Source organism: Scyliorhinus canicula, chromosome 7, assembly GCF_902713615.1.
Source record: "Scyliorhinus canicula chromosome 7, sScyCan1.1, whole genome shotgun sequence".
Lineage (NCBI taxonomy): Eukaryota > Metazoa > Chordata > Chondrichthyes > Carcharhiniformes > Scyliorhinidae > Scyliorhinus > Scyliorhinus canicula.
In genome coordinates, this window is record NC_052152.1 from 19966668 (window position 1) to 19992420 (window position 25753).

The following is a 25753-nucleotide window of genomic DNA, read 5'->3' on the forward strand; positions in this document are numbered from 1 at the left end:
CAAAGCAAGGTCACCGTTCAATAATGTCAGCTTGACTTTAGTTGTAGTGCTGTGTAGGGGCTGGTTTAGCTCACCAGGCTAAATCGCTGGCTTTTAAAGCAGACCAAGGCAGGCCAGCAGCACGGTTCGATTCCTGTACCAGCCTCCCCGGACAGGCGCCGGAATGTGGCGACTAGGGGCTTTTCACAGTAACTTCATTGAAGCCTACTCGTGACAATAAGCGATTTTCATTTCATTTTTTAATTTCAAGTCTGTGTCAGAATGATAAAAATCATGGCTGACTCTCCTGCGTAGTGCTGAGGGAGTGCTGAATTGACTGCTTCTCTGATCATTCCAGCTTTTCCCATTTAAGCATCATACAAGGGTTGGAGTCCATAAGGTAGTGTTGCAGTCTTTGACTGCCAGGCTCTTCGGACAAGGGATTAGCATAAAATCATGATCAGAATGCTTTTGAAATGGACAGTTTAGGCATGGAATTTCCCTGGTGATTGTTTGCAATCTTGCTGTCGTTTTTGACCTGGAGATCTGCTTCTGACAGTATACTGGTATTCTCATTAAGCGTGGTTACTTCCACCTCCATAGCCACACCGACTCTGCCTCTTCCTCAATTCAACTGCTGTTCAAACCCTCATTTACACCTTTGCTACCTTGAGCCGTGATTATTCCAATGCACTCTTGATCGAGCGGCCTCCCATCTTTCACACTATATATACCAACTCACCCAAATTTCTGCTGCCGATATCCTAACTTCAACCATTCCCATTCACCCATCGTATTCTTAAAAAAACCTATCTAGCAGAACATCCTACTGCCTCACGTGGACCATAGTTCGGAACAATCCAGAACACGGGGGGCCACAAATTTCTCCAAAGTTGCTCCAGCATTGACACTATAACTTCATAAAAAGTACACAAAGTGATTCCTGCCATGTTTCTTTTGAAGTTGCATGTGTGCATTTTAACCCTGATATCGATGGTTGCCTCTTCACTGATATTCCGGGCTTCTTTGGGAACATGTCACATTCAGGGACAAACCAGGGTCCTATTACTCTGCAGTCAGTAGTTGTAGCAAAGCAAGTTTTGTGTACCTTTGGATTGCACACGTAATCCCATTGGCTGTTCTGTTGAATTTGAGGATACATAGCTGCCTTCAGAAAGCAAGCTTGGTATTCTTGGGCACATTTACTTGGGCAATGCATGTGGTGAACGTATTATGGTAACCATTCACCACTGTATTACATTGTACTATGCTGTTGCCCATGTGGGCTCCATCTATGGACCATTGTACTGTATTACACCGATTGTATCAGGTTGGTGCCCTTGTGGGCTCCGCCCCTGGCTCTGCCCCCTTGAGGGGAAGTATATAGAGCAGCTGCCCTGTAGGCGGCTCTCAGTGCAGAGTAGTCACAGGCAGGCACTGTTCTAGTTAATTAAAGCCACTGTTCACTTCAACTCTCTGTCTCGTGTGAATTGATGGTCGCATCAATGCATTAACTAATTTTTCTCTGTCAGTCCCGCCTTTTATTCAGCCATTTGAATTCCCGAGATTCTCCATCGGACAGAGAGTGTTTATCCCCTGCGTGGTCATCTCTGGCGACCTGCCTATCAGAATCACTTGGCAGAAGGATGGCCGTTCAATTCCAGTGAGCCTGGGTGTGACCATTGACAAAATCGACTTCACCAGCTCCCTGAGAATTTCCAACCTCTCGCTGATGCACAATGGGAACTATACATGTATCGCCAGCAATGACGCAGCGGCAGTGGAGCACCAGAGCCAATTGATTGTCAGAGGTAATGTGCAATGCTTAAACTCTGCATCGGGGGTGCCACCTGGGGGCCTCTGACAGTAACCGTGCTGATATCCTGAGGAGCAGGATGATTGTGTTGGCAATCTAACTGCAGGGTATGCTAAAGGACAAGTGTGAGATTACCCCAGCAAGCCTGCTCCAGCCTTGTGCAAAGATGGGATTAAATTTATGGAGCACAGATATATATCCCCGTACCAGCCTCCCCAAACAGGCACCGGAATATGGCGACTAGGGGCTTTTCACAGTAACTTCATTTGTTAATAAGCGACAATAAGCGATTTTCATTTCATTTCATTCCCCAGCTTCTCCGATCTGTCACATAACTGAAGACCCTCATTCCTGGAACCATTCTTGTGAATCTTTTCCACACCCTCTCCAAAGCCTTCGCATCTTTCCGCAAGTGTTGTGCCCAGAACTGGGCACAATGGGCAGGATCTCTGGGCCCCACCAAGGTTGGGACTGAAGGCAAATAGGGTTCAAAGAACCCCGGTGAAAACCCCAACAAGTGACTGCCTCCCCCCACACACACACTCCCTTGGAGGCATGTTTGCGACCTGGAAACTACCCCAGTTCCTATTTCCTGCTGTCAATGTGAAAATGTAGCCCAGTACACCTGTTGAGTGCTTAAGAAAGGTGCGTCATAGCTTTCTTGCTTTTAAACTCTATGCCTCTATTTACACTTGTAGAGTCATACATGCTTAAAGCATAGATACAGGCCCTTCGGCCCAGCTTGTCCATGCCGCCCAGTTTCTGACACTGAGCTAGTCCCACTTTCCTGCAATTGACCCATATCCCTCTATACCTATACACTCTATATTTATAAAGAAGATTCCTGCACGCCTGATTAACTGCCTTCTCAACTTGCGTTGCCAACTTCAATAATCTCATCTGCCACATGTCCGCCCACAGCACCAACCTGTCCATGCCCACTTGATGCCTACCACTATCCTCTTCACAGTTCACAGTAATTCCAAATATTGTGCCATCTACAAATTCTGAAATTTTGCCCGATGCACCCAAGTCCAGGTCATTAATAAATATGAAGAAAAGTAGTGGCTCTAACACCAACCCATAGGGAGCTCCTCTATACACCTTCCTCCAGTCTGAAAAAACAACCCTTTACCACTACTGTCCCTTTCCTGGCACTCAGCCTCATTCATATCCATGCTGCTACAGGCCCTTCTTTTTGATGGGTTTCAACTGTGCTGGCAAGTGAGTTAAGTGGCACTTTAGCAAGTGCCTTTTGGAAGTCCATGTATATCACATCAACAACTTTACCCCATCAACCCTCTGTCACCTTATCATTGACATATTTAATTGAAAAGCAGTTAGACTCGGGATTCATCATCATCAGTGAAGAAAACTCATAGCCGCCGTCTCTACTGTCTGATGCTGTGATGTCATCTTGGGTTTCCCAAGGCAACGTAGAACCGGCTGACTTCAGTCTTTCCAAAACGCGGGGGTCTCGTTCTGAATTGCCTTCTGATGCTTCCTGTCAGATGGTGACAGTCCAGAGAAGGTTCACTGGATTGACCCCGGCTATGGAGGGCTTTTCCCATGAGGAGAGATTGAGTAGGTTGCGCCTGTACTCATTGGAGTTTAGAAGAATGAGAGGCGACCTTAATGAGACATATAGGATTCTTAGGGGGCTTGACAAGGTGGATGCTGGGAAATTGTTTTCCCCCCCTAGTGTAAGAATCAGAGGGCATAATTTCAGAATAAGGAGTTGCCCATTTAAGACAGAGATGAGGAGGAATACCTTCTCTCAGAGAGTAGTGGATCTGTGGAATTCTTTATCGCAGAGAGCAGTAGAGGCTGGGTCATTAAGTATGTTCATGTCTGAGATAGAAAGATTTTTAATCAGTAAGGGAATCAAGGGTTATGGGGATAAGATGGGAAAGAGGATTATCACATCAGATCACTCATGACCTCAATGAATGGCGAAGCAGAGTTGATGGGCAGAAATGCCTACTGCTGCTACGTCTTCAGTCTTCAGTCAATGTGTATCCACTTGGATGAAGCAGCTATGGGACGCCGGTGTGCAAGGAAGTGTTCCCAGCATGAGACAGCACCCCAGAACAAAGAGACACAACTGAGGGATACACAATTTAATTTAGCGGCAGAGAGTTACTGGAGTCAGGAATTTCCATTTGGTGCATTTAGATCTGATTTTGACTGCTATTTATCACGTGTGCTTCTTTCAGTTCCTCCCCGATTTGTGGTGCAGCCCACTGACCAGGATGGGATTTATGGGAAATCTGTCATACTGAACTGTTCTGCAGAGGGTTACCCCGTTCCGACCATTGTATGGAAATACTCCAAAGGTATTGTTTCAAACTCGGCCTCGAAGCTAATTGTCCAGATGTTCTAAATGCTGTCTGTAAAAAATGTTAATTCATGGGATCACATTTAACAGTAAAATACTGAATGTGGGGATTGGTGGGTGTACATTGCCTTTGGGCTGGATTTGCGTTCATCCCAGACTAATGGAATGGAAACCTTCTCTACTTGGTTCCCAGGCGAAGCGAGTTTGGGCCATCTCAAATAATAAAGGCAGAAAATTCAGGGTGTGCACAGCAGGGCAGGCAGCATACACGGAGAGACGAGCAGAGTTTTTTTTTATAAATTTAGATTACCCAATTATTTTTTCTATTAAGGGGCAATTTAGCGTGGCCAATCCACCTACTCTGCACATTTTTGGGTTGTGGGGGCGAAACCCACGCAGACACGGGGAGAATGTGCAAACTCCACACGGACAGTGACCCAGAGCCGGGATCGAACCTGGGACCTCAGCGCCGTGAGGCGGTTATGCTAACCACTAGGCCACCGTGCTGCCCTAGACGAGCAGAGTTAACGTTTCAGGTCAATGACTCAGTCGCAATCTTGGCCCTAGCGGGGATGGCCCACAGCACCCACATGGCCCTATTTGACACTAAATTATTTGGAAAGGCCACAGCATGATTGCTGAGGGAAACCGAAGACCGGTCACACGCTGCAGTAAGTTGTGGCAGCGGAGTGTTATTTGGACAGAATGGAGGGAGCTTTATGCTGCCTCTGGTTTAGCTTATCCTCATCTTGGGAAGTGCTGGATGCTGACAGGAGGGGTGGGGGGGGAGATTTTCGAGTCCCTCCCACTCGCGGGATCTTCCATTCCTGCTGAAGTCAATGGGAAATTGAATGAATCGGCGCATTCACAGCGGGAAATGCCACCATGGCAGCATCAGAACGTTTCGGTGAGGGTTTAATCCATATTCATGATGGATACTTGGATGGAGAGTGAAGGCAAAAAAGCCTTGGAATCATTTAAGGAATAGCAGTACTCTGTGATATTTTTCTAGCTGAATGAGGTTAGATGGGCTGAATCACTTGACTGATCCATAGTTATCTTTAGATTGTAATGTAGTGTGAACCATTTAACATTCAAAATTGACATGTAGAAAGCCAGGCATATGTCCTAAGTATGCAAATCAATCTGGTAAATGTGGAAGATCACTCCGATACTATTAGGGACCATTAATGTTTGAAGATGAAATTCTGTCATTCAGCGATTAACCAACATAACTATACAGCAAAAGGGGCTGGTTTAGTTCGGTAGGCTGGACAGTTGATTTGTGATGCAGAGCGAAGCCAACAGCGTGGGTTCAATCCCCGCACCAGCTGAGTTGAAGTTCCCGCCTCCTCAACCTTGCCCTTCGCCTGAGGTGTGGTGATCCTCAGGTTAAATCTCCACCAGTCGCCTCGCCCCGTCAAAGAGGAAAGCAGCCAATGGTCATCTTGGACGATGGTGACTGCAACAAAGATTTCATGATTTTTGTTTCAAGAAAAAATGGCTTTATTGTGTACAGAGGGAGAAATTAAACAAAGTAAGCACTGTAAATTTAACACGATAGCTTGCAGATGCTTACGCTATAAACTTATTTCTACTTTCTTTTTCCCCCTGCAAGAGTTTCCTTGTCTTATGAAATCTTTAAGATTTATTCACTTTTCCTGGGATGGATACAAAAGGTATAGCCACCACTCTCTGGAATTCATCCTGGCTTCTCTTCAGTGTTCCAGCTATTTGCCACGATGCAAGAGTTCATGGGGACCTTCCATTACCTTTTGGCTAATCGACTCTTCAATTTCTTTACTAATCTCACAACTCTGTGTCCCCTGGCTTCAGCATGGGCCTTCTTGAAACTCTGCACAGTGGTTTAAAACATCATAAAACGCTCCCTGGTTTGCAGGAACCCACTTCTTTTTTTAAATAAATTTAGATTATCCAATTATTTTTTCCAATTAAGGGGCAATTTAGCGTGGCCAATCCACCTACTCTGCACATTTTTGGGTTGTGGGGGTGAAACCCATGCAGACACGGGGAGAATGTGCAAACTCCACACAGACAGTGACCCAGAGCCGGGATCGAACCTGGGACCTCAGCGCCGTGAGGCAGCTGTGCTAACCACTAGGCCACTGTGCTGCCCTAGGAACCCACTTCTTTGGTTTAAAACTGCAACCGAACAGGTTATCTCCAGAGGTCCAACTAATCTCACTAAGCCCTACCGATCTCCATGGCAATGGAACATACATGGCTTGTTGCCAGGTAGAAATGCAAATTAAATATATTTCACTTCCCGAGCTTTCCTTAATTCTGGGAAATCACATGAATAACTTACCCCTTACTGGAATAACTGCAGACACCATGGGCAGGATTCTCTGTTCCCGCTGCTAAATCCCGGCTCTTACGGAGATTACATGGGAGGTCTACACGTAAAAAATCATTGTGAACTCCTCACCCATTGCAGTACTGGTGAGGGGCTTGCACCGGTGCCGATAAAAAAAACCCCGCCTCCCACACCGAAAACAGCCGGAGAATGGCCGGGTGGTGGGCCGCACATGTGCACGGGTGATGACCTGCAGGTCGTGCCATGCAACATTGCGCCGGCCGTGCGCGGTCCCGAACCGCAAACTGCGATCCCACAGCCCACCCTCTGCCCATCCCCCACCACTCCCCCCAGCCCTCCTGGAGGCCGCCCTGGTCGGCGGCACGGATCCTGGCCACGTGTGGCAGCGCTGGACACAGTCCGCAGCTGCCACACCGGGTTGACAATTTCTGTGAGGACACGGGTGCCGTGCTGTCGGGAACACGGCCCATCCGGGGTGGGCTAGCCGATGAGGCGCCAACAGCATTGCGACTGCACGCGTCATGATGATGCCGGTTTGGAGGTGGCGGAGACTCGCAACCCGGCGTCAAACCGGCGCCAGCCCCATTTCCGGCGGCGGAGTTAATTCGCTGCCCGATTGTTGATTACGCTATCAGCGCTGGGCAATGGAAAATCCAGCCCCATGTCTCCAGTCCTTTAACTAAGTAAGCCCAGCTGCTTTAATGATCTTACCTTTCTAATTGTTCATTTCCCAAGTACATATGGTCAGACCTTTTGAAGTTTGTTTGAATTGTATGAGTGGCATTTGCTTCAGGGTTACTTTTACCAGTTTCTCATCCAGTGACCTCCATTTTCTAAAGTTAGAAGTTTAATTCCTCAAACGAAAAGTTATATCTAAAACATATGTCTTATGAAAGAGATTTTCACAATAAGTGAGTAAGTTTATTTTAAAGCACTTTCAATTTATTTCTCTTTGCCCTCTCTGATGAGATTTTAAAAAGGGAGTTGCCGAATCAGCAAATGTTTATTTGGAGATTCAGGTTGTTGAGCAGAGTAACCTCAGGACATGAGAAAGGGCTAACTTCTGCTTCTGCGCCACTCTCTGTATAGGTGCCGGTGTCCCACAGTTCCAGCCAATCGCACTGAATGGCCGTATCCAACTACTGGTGAATGGGTCTCTCTTAATTAAACATGTCTTGGAAGAAGACAGCGGATACTACCTCTGCCAGGTCAGCAACGATGTGGGAGCCGATGTCAGCAAGTCCATGTACCTGACGGTCAAAAGTAAGCAACCATTTACTGCCTGAAGTGTTAAGGTCAAGCTGAGTGATGGCACAATGCTGGAATCTCTCTCTAGAAATAGTGCTGGATGTGAGAGGGAAGGAGGAAAGATCTGACTCTGTCCTCAAGTGATTGATTACCGGCCAGCGTGATGGCGAAGGACACAGAGGTTCCACACTTCCCAGTTCCACTTGTGCCAGGTGGTTCATACCAAGAGCATTTTCTAATAAAGGGAAGAGAAAAATTAGAAACCGCCATTTGGTAGTACAGAACCTATGATTGAAAACCTCAAAACAAAATGTCTAATGTTAGATGTGATTCTGCAGCACTTGCAGAACAATCTTGAGTGTACTCACAACTACACTAACAACTAATTTAATATGAGCAGTCATGCTTATGACACCGCGTATTTATGCTTGTTGGAAACAACGTGGACCGGAAGCCACGTGGACCTGGTCTGTGCAAACAAAAGGAGTATGTTCAAGCCGTGCACCTTTCTTTGAATTACCCAGGAGCTTTAGAAGCCTTTAGTTCCCTTTATCCATGGTTTCAGCAAACTGAGTCACCTTAATAACCAATCAACACCTTTTTCTCCTACAGTATTAATTGTGGTGATAATTTGAAATTTGGCATTCATGTGTGTGCCCTGCGAAGTGCAAGACTAAAAGCTTCAGCAACATGTCTCTCTTTTCAGAAATATTCAAGAACATTAGAAGACACATCACTTGGTTCCCACATATTTCTTTCCTAGCAGTCTGTTACAGAGTGGTGTTTCCCAACATTTAGGTGAAAAAAGTGCACCCTATTGTTACAGTAAATAACAGAGGTTACGTGATAGCTTGTACAAAAGAATTAAACGAGTTCATGTGAAAACAGCAAATAGAAACACGCCTGACAGGTAATCTATGAGCAGCTAAACTGCATGCTCAAAAAGCCCCATGTTTGATCCATAATCTGCGCTAATATCATCTCAGGGCAGGCCTGAAGCATTATAATTGGTCATTGTACATTACAAAATGAAAACTCAACTAAGGTTTCTACCACCCAAAGGCCCAACTGGAGGTTTTCGAGTGAGTGAGGAGTGAGTGAAAAGTAAAAAAACACATTTCACAGTACATAGCTGTTATATTCTTTCTAAGATATTTTACATTGAAATAATTTGTAAACACATGTAGTAGTTCCTTTAAAACCCAGATGTGTTGCTGCAAGAGTTTGGTCCTAAATCACGAGCAAATGCATTTCTTGAGGAAAGAACAGTGTTGTGCATAGTTCAGAATGGTGCGCAGTTCTTGGAAGACGTTGACTGTCAATGGAAAGGAAGGCTAAATGAGCATTGGTAAGTAGGCAAATGTATCCGTCAGGTATGGTACAATGCTGGAATACCTCTCCAGAAATAGTGTTCTGGTAAAGGGTGGAGAATAAAACAGAAAATGCTGTTGTAATTTAAGATGATCATATTGCAAAGTCATCACACACATCTTATTGACCCTCAATTGAATACTGTGCAACAATGGGCATAAGTACTGGGACTCTCCACTCAGCATCCCTCCCCTGGCTTCCTGCCCTTGCTAACGTCATCCTGCCGATTGACGAAAGCCAACAAGCTGGTTGACACCATCTGTGCTGCACTTTACTCACCACTTCATGATGACCTGTTCAACCCGCCTATTGTCCACCTTCCATCCCAGCGCTCCACATGGACCACCTTCCCTGAGCAAGATCTATCAGCAGACACATGCACTCCAAGTTCTCTCACGTCCTCTCTGTTTATTGAATATTCCCTTGCCTTGTTTGCACCCGGCTGCCCACATTCATTATTTCACACTTGTCCAGACTGAATTCCATTTGCCACTCTTAAGCCCACTCAACCAAACTATTCATATCATTCTGAAGTTCATAGTTATCCTCGTCACTATCAGCTACATGGCCAATCTTTATGTTACTTGCAAAGGGGCTGGTTTAGCTCACAAGGCTTTTAAAGCAGACCAAGCAGGCCAACAGCATGGTTCGATTCCCGTACCAGCCTCCCCGGACAGGCGCTGGAATGTGGCGACTAGGGGCTTTTTACAGTAACTTCATTGAAGCCTACTCGTGACAATAATCGATTTTCATTTCATTTTCAAATTTCCAAATTATGCCACCCACATTTAAATATAAATCATTAATATACACAACAAACAGCAAGGGACCCAACACTGAACCCTGTGGAATATCACTGAAAACCGTTTCCCAAATGCAAGAACATCTATTAACCACTACCCTTTGTTTTCTGTCACTGAGCCAATCTTGGATCCAACTCGGCACCTTCTCCTTTATCCTGCGGGATCTCCTTTACTGACCATTCTGCCATGTGCCTATGAAATGCCTTAGCAAAATCTGTGTAGACAACATCCACTACACTACCCTCATCAATCCTCCTTGTTACTTCCTCAAAAAGATTGATTCTGTTCGTAAGTCAGGATCATCCCCTGACGAAGCCATGCCAACTATCTCCGATCAATCCGTGCCTTTGCAAGTGACTGTTTATCTTGACTGTTAGACTTGATTCCTATGATTTGCCCACCACTGAAGTCAGACCAACTGGGCTTTAACTCTCTGGCCTATCCCTCACACCCTTTTTAAATAATAGAACATAGAACATAGAACAGTACAGCACAGAACAGGCCCTTCATGTTGTGCCGAGCAATTCCACCCTATACCCGTAACCCAACAACCCCCCCCCCCCCAACCTTACTTTTTAGGACACTACGGGCAATTTAGCATGGCCAATCCACCTAACCCACACATCTTTGGACTGTGGGAGGAAACCGGAGCACCCGGAGGAAACCCACGCAGACACTGGGAGGACGTGCAGACTCCGCACAGACAGTGACCCAGCCGGGAATCGAACCTGGGACCCTGGAGCTGTGAAGCATTTATGCTAACCAGCATGCTACCGTGCTGCCCTCCGCAATTAATTGGATTACTACTGCCATCGGGAAAAAAAAGCGACGTTGTACATAGGGAATTTCCCCACTAATATAACACACAGCACCGTCTCCCCAACATATTGATTGGATTGGATTGGAATTGTTTATTGTCACGTGTGCCGAGGTACAGTGAAAAGTATTTTTTTTGTGTGGAGTTCAAACAGATCATTTATTACATGGAAAGAAATGCATTCCAACGTGCCTTCGCCGATGCTGCGCATTTCAATATGTGTATATTGAAAAGGATATCTGTACAGTCACCAATTAATTCAAATGATAGTACAGCATTTGGTTAACGGTTGAAGGACTGTTTTACCAGCAATGAGAGCGTTGTCAATAAAAGAGGCTTTGTCTGCACATAATATGATGAAGAGAAACATTCCTTATCAAAGCAGAGCAGGGGCCTCCCTAGTGAGTTGGGTTCTATTTGAAACTAATGAAAGGCCCTCCAGGCTTCAGAGCAGCTATAGCGCACTTTGCTTTCCCAGCGAGAGAAGTTCTTCATGCTGAGTCCCTGTGGCTCGTACAGATCAGAAATGTTAAATCAATGTTTACTGTGGAGCCGAGGAGCTTTACTGAGGGACTGGGGGAAAGTCAGGATTGTTGGCAGGGTGGGGGGTGGGGGGGGGGGGGGGGGCAGACGGCGGTGGAGACGTTAAACATCTCAGAACTGTGCCAACAAACAGGACAGTATCACGATTCAAACCGTGATTTATGATGAGGATGTCACTTTCTTAACATTTAATTTGGGAGGGAAAAATAATCACGAGGCAACTGAACGCACAGACTTCAAAAAATTGCGGCAATGATAGATAATTGCCTCCATTCACTGATGTTCGGAAAAGCGGCAGCGGAATTTTGAACCCCACTCGATATTCGCACCAGCCTTTTTATTCCCTGCGCTGTCAAGGGTGAGGGGTGACGTGGAGAATAATGATCTGCCAACAGAACCCCATCAATATGAAGCATTTGTATGCATTACTCATTGTTTATGATCTTTCGGTGACACAGAATCCATATCAAGCACCGTGCCTGTGACAAATCCTCCACAACAATATTTTGTTTCTAATTCTTACACAGATACATAGAAGATAGGAGCAGGGGGAGGCCTTTTGACCCTTCGCTGCTCTGCCATTCATCACGATCATGGCTGATCGTCTAACTCAATAGCCTACTCCTGCTTTCTCCCCATCGCCTTTCGCCCCAAGTGCTATATCTAGCCGACTCTTGAATATATTCAGTGTTTCAGCATCAACTATTGCTGTGGTAATAAATTCCACAGGCCCACCGCTCTTTGGGTAAAGAAATGTCTCTTCATCTCTGTCCGAAATGGCTTCCGAAAGCCTCAGACTACAACCCCTGATATATTATCAAAATATCTTCAAGATATTTTGATAATCTATCATAATATAAACTGTATAAAATATTACAATGCACTGTATATTTTATTTCTATACTATAACAAGCAGCCCAGTTTATAATTTGTGTATATATATTGTATACACATATACGGACAGTTTCTGAAACTTCCTATTTGCTGCACACTACCTATAGTGCCATGATTTAGGAACACATTTCATGATGTCTGCCATTACGTTTTCACCAGTAACATGTGCAATTCAGTCCTCCTCCCACTGGTGATGCTGTGTTGTTTTCTGCTACCACTTTGGCTGTTGGAGCAAGCACAACAAAAAGATGGCCAGGCTGACATTCCCAAGCCTCCCTTCAAAAGCCAGTGGTTTGAGATAATGCCAGCCGGCTAGAGAGGCTGGAAAAGGTTTGGGAAAATTCTCCACTCTATCTTTCCGACATCCTTTCAATTTTCCGCTGTGAGGGATTTGCGCCTTACCGTTGAGGTTTGTAGTAATTTCAATAATGTACACCAAACAGGGGAGGGAATCGCTAGAATCATATTTATGACATTCACAACCCACTCAGTTCCAACATCACTCTCGTCTTGTTCCTTACACGACTATACTTCAAAAGTACATCACTGGCTTCACTGAGGTAGTGGTAAGTGTCAAGTGAAATACAAAATTCTTTCTTCCTTTGCAGAACAGGAAAGTCTGCCAATCTGAAGTGAAAACTGAAAATAAAAGTTGCGCAATGCACAAAAGGTTCACCTCTGGAGATAAAAAGAGACGTCAGCATTTCAGTTCTAAACCCTTCACGGGAACTGAAAACCGAAAGTGGCTGCATGTAAAGAAGAGAGGGGGAAAAGAACGGGAGAAACAATGGATTCTCTAAATGTGTCAAGGGAGTTAATGGTTTAAAGAACCTCCCTGTGGCTTAATGTAACACACATCCCCAAATAAACATTTAAAGTGCATGTCTACCTTTTAAGGTGGGATGCTGTGATGCATCTGTTCACCCCATCTAATTCCCTGTCGTTGTCCCAACCGACAGTAGTAATGTTCCTGGGAGTGGGGTGGGGGAGGGGGGGGGGGGGAATGTCCTGAACCATTTATTCACGGTGCGGTAGCACAGTGGTTAGCACTGTTGCTTCACAGCTCCAGGGTCCCAGGTTCGATTCCCGGCTTGGGTCACTGTCTGTGCGGAGTCTGCACGTTCTCCCCGCGTCTGCGTGGGTTTCCTCCGGGTGCTCCGGTTTCCTCCCATAAGTCCCGAAAGATGTGCTGTGCTGTTGGGTAATTTGGACATTCTGAATTCTCCCTCAGTGTACCCGAACAGGTGCCGGAGTGAGGTGACTATGCGCTTTTCACAGTAACTTAATTGCAGTGTTAACGTAAGCCTACTTGTGGCAATAGAGATTATTATTACAAAAGGTCATAAACACTTAACAGCCAGCAGAGAAAGCAGCACAAAAAATGATTTGACATAATCTAAGTAAGGTTCATTAACACTGGTCTTTTCATCAATTCACCTGTGATGTGAAAACATCCCTTCTGGACATTTGCCCCGAAACAAACGTGTTTGCGATCCTGTGTTCGAGCCATTGTCGTGTAGTTCATTATTCTCTATGAACTGGCTTCTTGGGTCTCAATAGACATTAGAAGGAGTCTCCAAATATACACCAAAACTGGCTCTCTGATATCAAAGAAGCATTTGACCAAATTGAGGCCGTGGTGTAGTTATCCAGCGACTGACGGCCATTCTCTATGGGCGCGGATTCGAATCCTAACACAGCAGATGGTGAATTTGAATTCCGTTAAAAACTGATGACCATGAAATGGTTGATTGTCAATTTTTTTAATCCACCTGGTTCATTCTTTTAAAAAATCCACCTGGTTCATTAATGGAAATTGGCTGTCCTTACCTGGTCTGGTTTAACATACGACACCAGATCCGCAGCCATAATAATAATCTTTATTATTGTCAGCAGTAGGCTTACATTAAAGCACCAATGAAGTTACTGTGGAAAGCCCCTCGTCGCCACACTCCAGCGCCTGTTCGGGTACATGGAGGGAGAATTCAGAATGTCCAAATTACCGAGCCAGGAATCGAACCTGAGAACGTGCGCTGTGAAGCAACAGTGATAACCACTGTGCTACCCAAAATTTGGTTGATTCTTAAATACCCTGTGTAATAAAATGGCCTCACAAGCCGCTCAGCTCAAGGGTAATGAGCGATGGGCAATAAATGCTGGACCAGCCAGCTATGCCCACATCCCATGAATGAATAAAAAGAAAATCAACCCTGTGATTCCGCTATTCTCTGATTTCAATTCATTCATTTTTTTTAAGGGTCTGGCAACAAGTGTAGGCCGTTCAGCCCCTTGACTCCTTCTGGCTTGGATTCAATAATCTGTTCCACAATTAATTTCAATATGGTCGACCTATATCCCCACTTCCTTTACCTAACTTGCCTCCACATCTCTTACTGCTCTTGCCCAAGAAAAGATGCACCAGGCTCAGTTTATGAAATATCTCTGCAGTTTCTGAATTTCCCAGCAGGGGGCCAAGTTCAAAAGCATTGCAGATTAGGTATTCAATGCTCTGACCCTGACTTACACTTGCTTACAGTGCAGCCCTCCACTGGAAGCCTGTGACCAGTGAATTTATTCCTCTGCACCTTTCCTCAATTAAGCTTTCTTGTTAATTTGTGAAAGGATGCATAAGCACGGTTCAGATGTATGATTAGAAATGGAACCACCATTTTTGAAAATTGCACCAGACACACATTGAAGCAAGGCGACTTTCTGGAGGAACCCGAGATCTGATTTGGAATCTGATTTTGGGGGCAATCCATTGCTTATCCGCTTCAATGAGATCACCCTCGGCCTTCGAAACGCTAACGCATAGGTCCATTCTATTCCATCTCTCCTCCAAGACTAGTCCCTTCATCCCAGGAACCAATCCAGTGAACCTTTGTTGCGCTTTCTCCACGGCAAGTATATCCTTCCTTGGATAAGGAGACCAGAACTGTTCGCGGACATCTTTAACCAGTCCCTACTTCACTCCGACGTCCCCACCTGCTTCAAGAAGACCACCATCATACTGGTGCCAAAGAAGAACTAGGAAACGTGCCTCAATGACTATCGTCCTGACTTCAGTCGTAATGAAGTGCTTCGAGAGGTTGATCATGAAGCGCATCACCTCCATACTCCCAGAACGCCTTGATCCACTGCAATTCGCATACCGTCGCAACCGGTCCACAGTAGACTCCATTTCCCTGGCCCTACATTCATCCCTAGAGCATCTCGACAACAAGGACTCCTACAACAGACTCCTATTTATTGACTACAGTTCCACCTTCAACACCATAATCCCAGCCAAGCTCATATCAAAGCTCCAAAACCTCAGACTTGGCTCCCCACTCTGCAACTGGATCCTCGATTTTCTGACCAATAGACCACAATCAGTAAGAATGAACAACAACACCTCCTCCACAATAGTGCTCAATACCGGGACCCCACAAGGCTGCATACTTAGCCCCCTACTCTACACCCTATATACACACACACGACTGCGTGGCAAAATTTGGGTCCAACTCCATCTACAAGTTTGCTGACAATACGATAGTGGGCCGGATTTCGAATTATGACGAGTCAGAATACAGGAGGGAGATTGAGAACGTAGTGGAGTGGTGCAGCGACAACAATCTCTCCCTCGATGCCAGCAAAACTAAAGAGCTGGTCATTGACTTCAGGAAGCAAAGTACTGTACACACCCCTGTCAGCATCAACAGGGCCGAGGTGGAGATGGTTAGCAGTTTCAAATTCCTAGGGGTGCACATCTCCAAAAATCTGTCCTGGTCCACCCACGTCGACGCGACCACCAAGAAAGCACAACAGCGCCTATACCACCTCAGGAAACTACGGAAATTTGGCATGTCCACATTAACCCTGACCAACGTTTACAGATGCACCATAGAAAGCATCCTATCGGGCTGCATCACAGCCTGGTATGGCAACTGCTCGGCCCAGGACCGCAAGAAACTTCAGATTCGTGAACACTGCCCAGTCCATCACACAAACCTGCCTCCCATCCATTGACTCCATCTACACCTCCTGCTGCCTGGGGAAAGCGGGCAGCAAAATCAATGGTGTTTCGCCTTCCCACTCAGTGGATAGAAACGGTCCCATGGCACTATTTTGAAGGAGTGTAGGGGAGCTCCTCCTGGTGGCCTGGGTGGATATTTGTCCCTCAGCTAACAGCACTGAAAGAAATTATCTAGCCATTTATCACATTGCTGTTTGTGCGATCGTGCTATGGGTGGATTTTCCATTGCATTTCTTGTGATAGAATAGTGACAATTCAATAATACTTCACTGGCCGTAATAGGTTCATGGACGTGTCAGGTAATGAAAGATGCTATAGAAATGCAAACTTTTCCTGTATTTAATAGGAATAAAACTTTTCCGAAAGTGAGCAAATTTAGATTGAATTCTGTAACTAGAGTTCATTTGTCTTCTTACAATCGAGTGTTTTCACCACTTGTATTGTAATCGAAGTCCCACACCTTCGCTCCCCTACCCCCTCCGTGCCCAGCCCCACTCCCCCTTTCCCTCACAACCCACAACATACTCAGTCTTGAAAGTTTAAAAAGCTTCTGGCTTGGATTCAATAATCTGTGTGTTTACATAATGCTTCTCCTTTCTCTCCTAATGAGAGCCTCCCACTGCAAGCTGCAAACAAGTGTGAGTGCTGTTTGATGCCTCTTCAAACATGCAGACTCCTTTGATTTAAACGTTTGCACTTCAATCACCCATCATGTGTCATTACCCCGACAGGCAGCAGTAGTCGCCAGACACTGTCTCGAATAAATTGTATTGAAAGTCACTGAAGCGGCCCTCTGTTGATTTTTCCTTTCCAGCCACTCAGCCACAGTTTGGCAGCTAGACACCACATCTCCGAGTCAGTTAGCTGTTCGGGGGAAATAAAGGAGACACAAAGCACGGTCCCTGAGCATTTTCCTGACTGCAGTTCGTATGTGACATCAGGGAAGGGTGGAAATGAAAGAACGGGGTTTCCATCGGAAGAAATCTATTCAGTGACAGGCCCAGCTGAGATACATGCGCCAGTGCAGTGCAGTGTTTGTACATAGAATAAGACTTGCCACAGGCTGATTTGATCTGGCCAATTTCCTCCAGTTAAATATTGTGAAAATCGAAGCCATCATTAGGACCTTTCATCAACTTTATTTTCTCATCACTGATTCCATCTTCATCCCTCACCAATATTTCTGATTGGACCAGCTAGTGTGCAACCCTTTGGCATCCCACTGAACTCTCAACTGAGCTTCCGATCCCACACCCACTCCACCATCAGTTTACATCTTTGGTGGTGTAGGGGTAATGTCACTGGATTAGCTACCCAGAGACCTTGGACAATGCTCTGAGGACCCGGGTTCAAAACCCTCCACGGCAGATGATGAAATTTGAATTCAAGAAAAATCGCAGTGGCGTGAGGCGGCCTGCCATCGGCCGCTGGCAGGATCTTCTGCTCCTGCCGTTTTCAACAAGCATTCCCTTTGAATGCGCCCCTCGCCGCCGGGAAACCCCCAATGGGGGGTGCGGGGGTGCACTGCCGGCAGGACGGGAAGATCCCACTCGCATGAACAGCTGGAAAGTTCCGGCCTGGAAATTTAATGATGGACACAAAACCATTGACGTAAAAACCCATCTGGTTCATTCGTGTCCCTCAGGGAAGGAAGTCTGCTGGGTCTGGCCTACCTGTGTCTCCAGACCCACAGCAATGCGGCTGATTAAAAATTAATTAGTTCACATCCATCTGGTGCTGAAACCCATATTCATCCTTTTGGCAGCCACAGAGTATTCTAGCGGTCCTCTGGTCAACTTTCATCCCTCATAGTGGTTTTTAATTTTTTTCACAGGATGTGGGTGTCACAATTTCTTGCCCATCCCTAATTGCCCCTGAGAAGGTGATGTAGATACACCCACAGTGCTGTTAGTGAGGGAATTCCAGGAATTGTGACCAGAGACTGTGTTGGAACGACAATATAATTCCACTAGTTTCCGATCTGCGAACTTCATCCAAAACCTTGCTGCCCTTATCATATCCTGCATCGCTGAACTGTCAGCAGTCTCCTTGCTCTCTTCCATTCACTTCAAGCCCTCTGAAACCTCCAATTTTAAATTCTCATCCTTGTGTTTCAATCTTTTCTTGGCTTCCCATTACCTTTCTAGTACAGTAACACCTCCTAACCTTTTTTTTGGTCACTAAGGGCAATTTATCATAGCTAATTCAGCTAACCTGCACGTCTTTGGACTGTGGGAGGAAACTGGAGCACCCGGAGGAAACCCACGCAGACACGAGGAGAACGTGCAGACTCCGCACAGATAGTGACCCAGCGGGGAATCGAACCTGGGACCCTGGCGCTGTGAAGCCACAGTGCTATCCACTAGTGCTGCCCCTCGTTGTCCCGCTGATCTGTGTTGAAATCTATTTGTCAGTTCTAAGTCCATTCTACAAGCATGTTAATATTTTGTAGTTTGTCACAGTCTTTCTCAGTATTATCTCTCAGTATGTGGGCGGGACGGTCGCACAGTGGTGAGCATTATGGCTTCACAGTGCCAGGGTCCCAGGTTCGATTCCCGGCTTGGGTCACTGTCTGTGTGGAGTCTGCATTTTCTCCCCGTGTCTGCATGGGTTTCCTCCGGGTGCTCTGGTTTCCTCCCACAAGTCCCGAAAGACGTGCTGTTAAGTAATTTGGACATTCTGAAATCTCCCTCTGTGTACCCAAACAGGCGCCGGAATGGAGCTTTTCACAGTAGCTTCATTGCAGTGTTAATGTAAGCCTACTTGTGACAATAAAAGATAATTATTATTATTAACTTTCCCTCCCAATTTGGTATCACCCGCAAATTTAGAACTTGTGTTTTTGATTCCAAAGTCTAATTAATCGGGCCCCACTTCCCCACCCTCTGCCATTATTTTTTTTAATATAAATTTAGAGTACCCAATTCATTTTTCCAATTAAGGGGCAATTTAGCGTGGCCAATTCACCTAGCCTGCACAAAGTTTTTTGGGTTGCGGGGGCGAAACCCACGCAAACACGGGGAGAATGTGTAAACTACACACGGACAGTGACCCAAAGCCGGGATCGAACATGGGAGGCGGCACCGTAAGGCAGCAGGGCTAACCTACTGCGCCACCGTGCTGCCCTTGCCCCCTGCCATTATGAACAGCTTTGTCATCTGTGGCTAGACACTGTACTTTTCTTTGTTCCTTGTTCTTTAGAATGGGAATAAAGGGATACGGACCCAGGAAGTGTAGAAGATTGTAATTTAGACAGGCAGCACGGTCGGCACAGGCTTGGAGGGCTGAAGGGCCTGTTCCTGTGCTGTACTTTTCTTTGTTCTTTGTTCTTTGATTTCTATTGGGCAACACTATCTAAAAAAGAAAAACTTGCATTTATTTCTATAGTGCATTTGACACCCTCAGGACAACGGAAGGCACATTACAGCCAATCAAGTCCTCACGTGTTGAAGTGCAGGCAATGTTGTAATATCGGAATCAGTGCCTAAGACAGAATTGCTTTGGACCTGACCACTTCCCATACACTCTTGTAGATGGAACAGTCTGGGCCACTTTCTATTCTTCCCAGGCAGAAAACAAACTTTTGAATAGGTCAAACTACTTTGAATTCTCTCTTGCTACATAGAGAGCCCACATGGAGTGGATTGCGAACCATAAGACATAGGAGCAGAATTAGGCCACTCGGCCCATCGAGTCTGCTTTGCCATTCAATCATGGCTGATATTTTTCTCATCCCCATTCTGCTGCCTTCTCCCCCGTAACCCCCGATCCCCTTATTGATCAAAAACCTATCTATCTCTGTCTTTTTTTTAAAATTTAGATTACCCAATTATTTTTTCCAATTAAGGGGCAATTTAGCGTGGCCAATCCACCTACTCTGCACATTTTTGGGTTGTGGGGGCGAAACCCACGCAGACACGAGGAGAATATGCAAACTCCACACGGACAGTGACCCAGAGCCGGGATCGAACCTGGGACCTCAGCGCCATGAGGCAGTTGTGCTAACCACCAGGCCACCGTGCTGCCCATCTATCTCTGTCTTAAAGACACTTAGCGATTTGCACTGCATCAAACTGGTGATCTGCGCCTAGCAGCGCTCCCTGTACTGAGCATAAACTGTTTTCAATTATTTGCATTCCCTTCTCTCACCAACAGTAAATATTGTCAGTTCAGCACCTGCCAGTCATCTTTTGCACAGTAACAATGTGCAGAGGACAGAATGCTGGATAATGAATTGTTTTAATACACTTTCAGTGGCGGTGTGACTGAATGCCTTGACTGAGGTTTAAAGAGCCTCCATCTCATATCACGTGGCTGGCCTGATCCACAGATGCACAGTTCCTTGGCAAACCAGTGATGTGTTTATCAGGGTTCAGCCGTCATAAATTTAGTGTCAGCCAAGGTCCTATAATTAGTTAATGCAAGTTTGATTTTTCTGCAGCCTTGTGCATAATTAGTAGAGAGGGGAGCAGGCTCACATAATTGTGTCTCTTCCCATTAGCGCACAAACTAATTAGCAGATTTTATTTGCATTCTATGCCTCCTCCCTAATCAAATTTAGCTCGTGTTTTTTTTGCTTTTTATTTCCCTTTTACACAGTGGGGAGAGAAAGGATCATTATGACACTAATGACTGCTTAGAAAATCCATTAAGCATTTCAGATGTTATGTGTCTGTTATCCACCTGAATTGAAGATAAATGGTTCAGCCAGGATGTTTTCCTGATAAAATCACCGTCGCGTTCGACTTAAAGCCAATCGCTATTATTCTTGTTCATTTGCTGCTTTGATTTCACCAGCTGACAAGGTAAGCTAACAGCAGATATAGCTGCAAGGATTCTGAAGTGAAAATCCTGACCTGGTGCAACACGAGCCAAGCAACTCTGGGGTTATCTGACCTTTCCTCACGTGGGGAGATGGTGCATGGTAATGTCACTGGGCTAGTTCTTCAGGAGGCCCAGGTGATTGCCCTGGGGACAGGGATCCAAATCCCACCATGTTAGCTAATGGATTTGAAACACAGTGAGTAAATCTGGAATATAAAGCTGGTGTCGGCAATTGCGACCACCTAAAAGCCCATCTGGCTGACCAGGGAAGGAAATCTACCATCTTTGCCTGGTCTGGCCTACATGGAAGGCCTACTGGGGAGGTGGTGGTGCGGTGATATTGTCACTTGGTTAGTACTCCAGGGACCCAGACGAGTGCCCTGGGTTCAAATCCCCATCTGGACAGGTAGAATTTAAAATTCAATTTTGGGCCGCGCGACACAAAGCGGTTAGCACTGCTGCCTCGCAGCTCCAGGGACTAGGGTTCAATTCCGGCCTTGGGTGACAGTCTGTGTGGAGTTTGCACTTTCTCCCCCTTGTCTGCGTGGGTTTCCTCCGGGAGCTCCGGTTTCCTCCCACAGTCCAAAGATGTGCCAGTTAGGTGAATTGGACATGCTAAATTGCCCCTTAGTGATCAAAAGGTTAGGTGGGGTTACGGGGACAGAGTGGAGGTGTGGGCTTAAGTAGGGTGCTCTTTCCAAGTGCAGACTCGTTGGGCCGAATGGCCTCGTTCTGCACTGTAGGGATTCTATTATGTGACTCTAGACCCACAGCAATGTGGTTATAACTCTTAACTGCCCTCTGAAATGGCCCAGCAGGCAAGCTACTTAGCTCAAGGGCAATCAGGGTCGGGTAACAAATGCTGGCCTCACCAGTGACACAAGAGTAAATATATAAAAAAATGGAGGGAAGAAAGGCCAGAACTTTGTTTTCTCAATGCTTTTCTTTCCCTTTCCATGTGTAGGCCCTCTTGTGGTTCGCAAGGTAACATTAGTCTGCAGCAGTTGTGTTAAAATAGGCTGACAGTAAATAGTAAACTCATTTTACATTGCAACTAATTTCCTTTCCCAAGGTGTAAGGCAAGTTGCTGATTCGTTCGGAATCCATTTTGCACGAACAGCACTGTGGGAGGACCACAATGGTTCAAGAAGGCAGATCTCCACCACCTCCTTTAGGGCAATTAGGGATGGGCAATAAATGCTGGTCTAGTGACACTCGCGTCTCAGGAATGAATAAAAAAAATAAATGTAATGGTGGAGACTAACTTTCTCTCCCCGAAGGTAATTTACAAATGACATGCTGTATGTATGTGACAAAGGTAAACCTTCCCTCCCCAATCTTACTGACCTGTCTGCTGCCGTTGACAAAGTTGACCACACCATCCTCCTCCAGTGCTTCTCCACTACCATCCAGCTGGGTGAGACGGCTTGGCCTGGTTCCATCCTTATCTATTTAATAATAGCCAGGGATTCCCTTATGGACCAAGGTTTTATTCTTAGCCCTCTCCTATTTCCCATCTACATGCTACCTGGGTGACATCTGAATCAACGGCTTTATTTTCATATGTTCGCTGACAACACCCAACCCTACCTCACCATTGCCCTTCTATTGTTGCAAAGTTATTCGCTCGCTTATCCAACATCCAGGATTAGATGAGCAGCAATTTCTCACAATTAAATATTGGGAAGACTGAAGTCATTGGGTGTGATCTACCAGCTGCATCCAGCCGGAATTGAAGGGCATGCGACCGGTAAAGGCTGAGAGAGGCTTCCCGGGCTTCCCGACAGTCGGTATCTCGTGAGATCTACCAGGTCTCGTGAGGCGATGCGAGCACGATCCCACCCACAATGGGCGGTACCAAGCCACGCACGGCTAAGTGGGTTTGAAACCCACTCAGGCGTGCTGACCCCAGATCAATCCAGCTCCCGGCATCTGCCGGCATCCCCCCGGAAACCCCAGCAGGGCGCTGTTCAGTACTGGTCCACATAAACGTGGACCAGGCGGAATGGCACCGGGGGTCTCCCAAGTCATTGGATGCCACTAGGTGATCAGGGACATGGCAGAGTGGCTCGTTGGCTCTTCCCCTGGAATGCAGGCACCTTGACACCACCACCCTGGCATTTCCAAGGTGCCCAGGTGGCACTGCCATGCAGGCAAGACCACAGCCAATATGCCAGGGTGGTATTGCCTGGGTGAGCAGGTGGCAGGTAGCACGGCCAAGGGTTAGGGCCTGAGGGGAGCCATTCCCATGAAAGGAGGGAGAGTATGAAGGGTGTGGTGGCTGCAGAGCGGGTATGAAGAAGTTTCCAGAAGGTTGGGGGGGGGGGGGGGGTTAAGGGTGGGGGTCCTGGAAGGGATGGGCAGCCCGCAAGGGTGTGTGAGAAGACCTGGAATGGGGGACCTTAGCGACCCCATAAATGGGTCTCATCACTTGGGGAGGAGGGGTACTGCCCTTGTATATGGGGGATGACATTGCTCATGGGGGTGTGAGCGAACCTCAAGCCAATTTATAGATCAGAGTACCTTTTCAAATTGGTGTCCCGATCTCTGAGGAGATACTCTGGCCAGCAAGTTCAGCTCCCCAGTGATGAAAATAATTCTAGTGGGCTAGCCCGTGGAGAAACTCCCCGGGGCCCGGAAAAGTGACTAAGTGTGGTTAGATAGAGGTGGGGAACACGCCGACAGAGCCGGGGGGGGGATCTCCAAGCGAAACACGCCATAAATGACACAGAAGCTTTTCCACCACATCATGCCCATAGTTTTTCATCCCTGTCGAAACTCTGTTCACCAGCTACGGACTTCATCCCTCTTCCTAGCAGCTGCCTGAGCTGTCCACATCCATGATGAATTTCTGACCATGTACTAGCACCATCACTCACACCACTTATTATAACCTCCATAACATGGCCAACTTCACTTCTGTTGCAGCTTATCTGCTGTTGAGAACTCTCCTCCATGCCACCATTCCCAATGTTCTTGATTCCGCTTACACACCCCTGCCTGGTATCCCACGTTCTACCCTACGTAAAGTTCAGCCAAAACCCTGCTGCCCATGCCTTAACTTGGACTAAGTTACATTTTGCCATCAACCCTGTGCTCACTGACCTATATTGACTTCCAGTCAAGCAATGTCTAGATTTTAAAATACTCAGCCTTGTTTCAAATCCCTCCATTCGCCCATATCTCTGCAATCTCCACCAATTGCCCAACCCTTTGAGACACCTTGGCTCATCTAACTCTGGCCCCAATGATAATTATGCCACCTCCAATGGCTGTGCCTTTAGTCACCCAGGCCTTAAGCTCGGAATACATTCCTTACATCTATCAGCTTCTAATAATAATAATCATCTTTATTAGTGTCACAAGTAGGCTTACATTAACACTGCACTGAAGTTACTGTGAAAATCCCCGAATCGCCACATTCCAACCCCTGTTCGTGTGCACAGAGGGAGAATTCAGAATATCCAATTCACCTAACAAGCATGCCTTTCGGGACTTGTGGGAGGAAACTGGAGCACCCGGAGGAAACCCACGCAGACTCGGGGAGAACGTGCAGACCCACACAGACAGTGACCCCAGCTGGGAATCGAACCCGGGTCCTCGGCGATGTGAAGCAACAGTGCTAACCACTCTGCTACCATGCCTCCATCTCATCTTCCTCAGTTAAGACAGGCCTTAAAACCTACCACACTGACGAAGAATTTGGTCACCTGACATGACATTTACATCGAGTTTATCTCGTTGAACTTTTGAATAAAATATTTAAAGGAATAGATAGGGCAGATGCAGGTAAAATGTTTCCCCTCTTACGGAGTGAACAATCTGGGGATACGAGATTAAGGTTTTTGTTTTATTCAGAGGTTGGTGAAGCTTTGGAATTCTCTACAACAGAGGGCATGTGGATACTCATTGTGTATGTTTAAAGCAGAGACTGATAGATTTCTAAATACCAATGACATAAAGGGATATGCCGATCGTATTGAAAAAAGACATTGACCAAGGTGGAGCAGACTCGATGGGCTGAATGGCCTCCTCCTGCTCATATATTCCTATCTGACTTGGCTTGGTGTCATATTTTATTTTGTAATGCTGATCGGAAATTCCTTAGGTCGCTTTTATTATGTTTAAGACGCTGTAGAATTATAAGTTGTACGGATAACGAAGGCTATTTGATCTATCTACCTATCTCATTGCTGCATAGTTCCTCTGCTACCCTACTTAGAAAACCATTATAGATATTGATCACTTTTCACCCAAAGCATTTGGTATCATCAGTCCTGGACTTATTTTAACTAGTTTATACTAGTGCTCATGTTTCAAACTTTCTGGATGATTGGTTACAACTGAGACAAAACACCAAATGCAAATGGATTCAATATTTAAATTGTATCAGTAATGTTATGCAGTGCGTGTAAGACATGAAATTAGAAAATCACTCATGGTGCAACGCAAAACTCTCTCGATATTATTACCTCTCTACCATTTCTCGTCACATTGGAGTGATAAAATTGGATGGGCCAATGGGAGTTGGGATTAGGATGGGCAGAACAGGCTGGCAACCAAGTAGCCCTTTCTTTGGTCAAGTCAACCTATCCTGGAGGCTCTTGGCCTTGAGGTGCAAACAATGTGATTAGCAGTGAGCGCAGAATGAGGTTGTCACAAAAAACAGAAAGGCTTACATTCACATAACACATTTTATAACCATTGGGCCTCCCACAGCAGTTTACCGCCAATCAAATCCTTTTGAAGTGCTGTCACTGATGTAAT

General features: G+C 46.1%; 1 protein-coding gene across 2 annotated transcripts in view; it reads left to right on the plus strand.

The window, feature by feature from the left end:
- The window catches only part of LOC119968768 (Down syndrome cell adhesion molecule homolog), a 658909-nt gene that overhangs the window by 450419 nt on the left and 182737 nt on the right, over nucleotides 1–25753 (plus strand). For both annotated transcript variants that reach the window (XM_038801471.1, XM_038801472.1), the window contains 3 exons: nucleotides 1512–1790; nucleotides 4012–4131; nucleotides 7561–7734. In XM_038801471.1, coding sequence (XP_038657399.1) covers nucleotides 1512–1790; nucleotides 4012–4131; nucleotides 7561–7734 — 573 coding nt within the window. The remainder of the gene's footprint in view (nucleotides 1–1511; nucleotides 1791–4011; nucleotides 4132–7560; nucleotides 7735–25753) is intronic.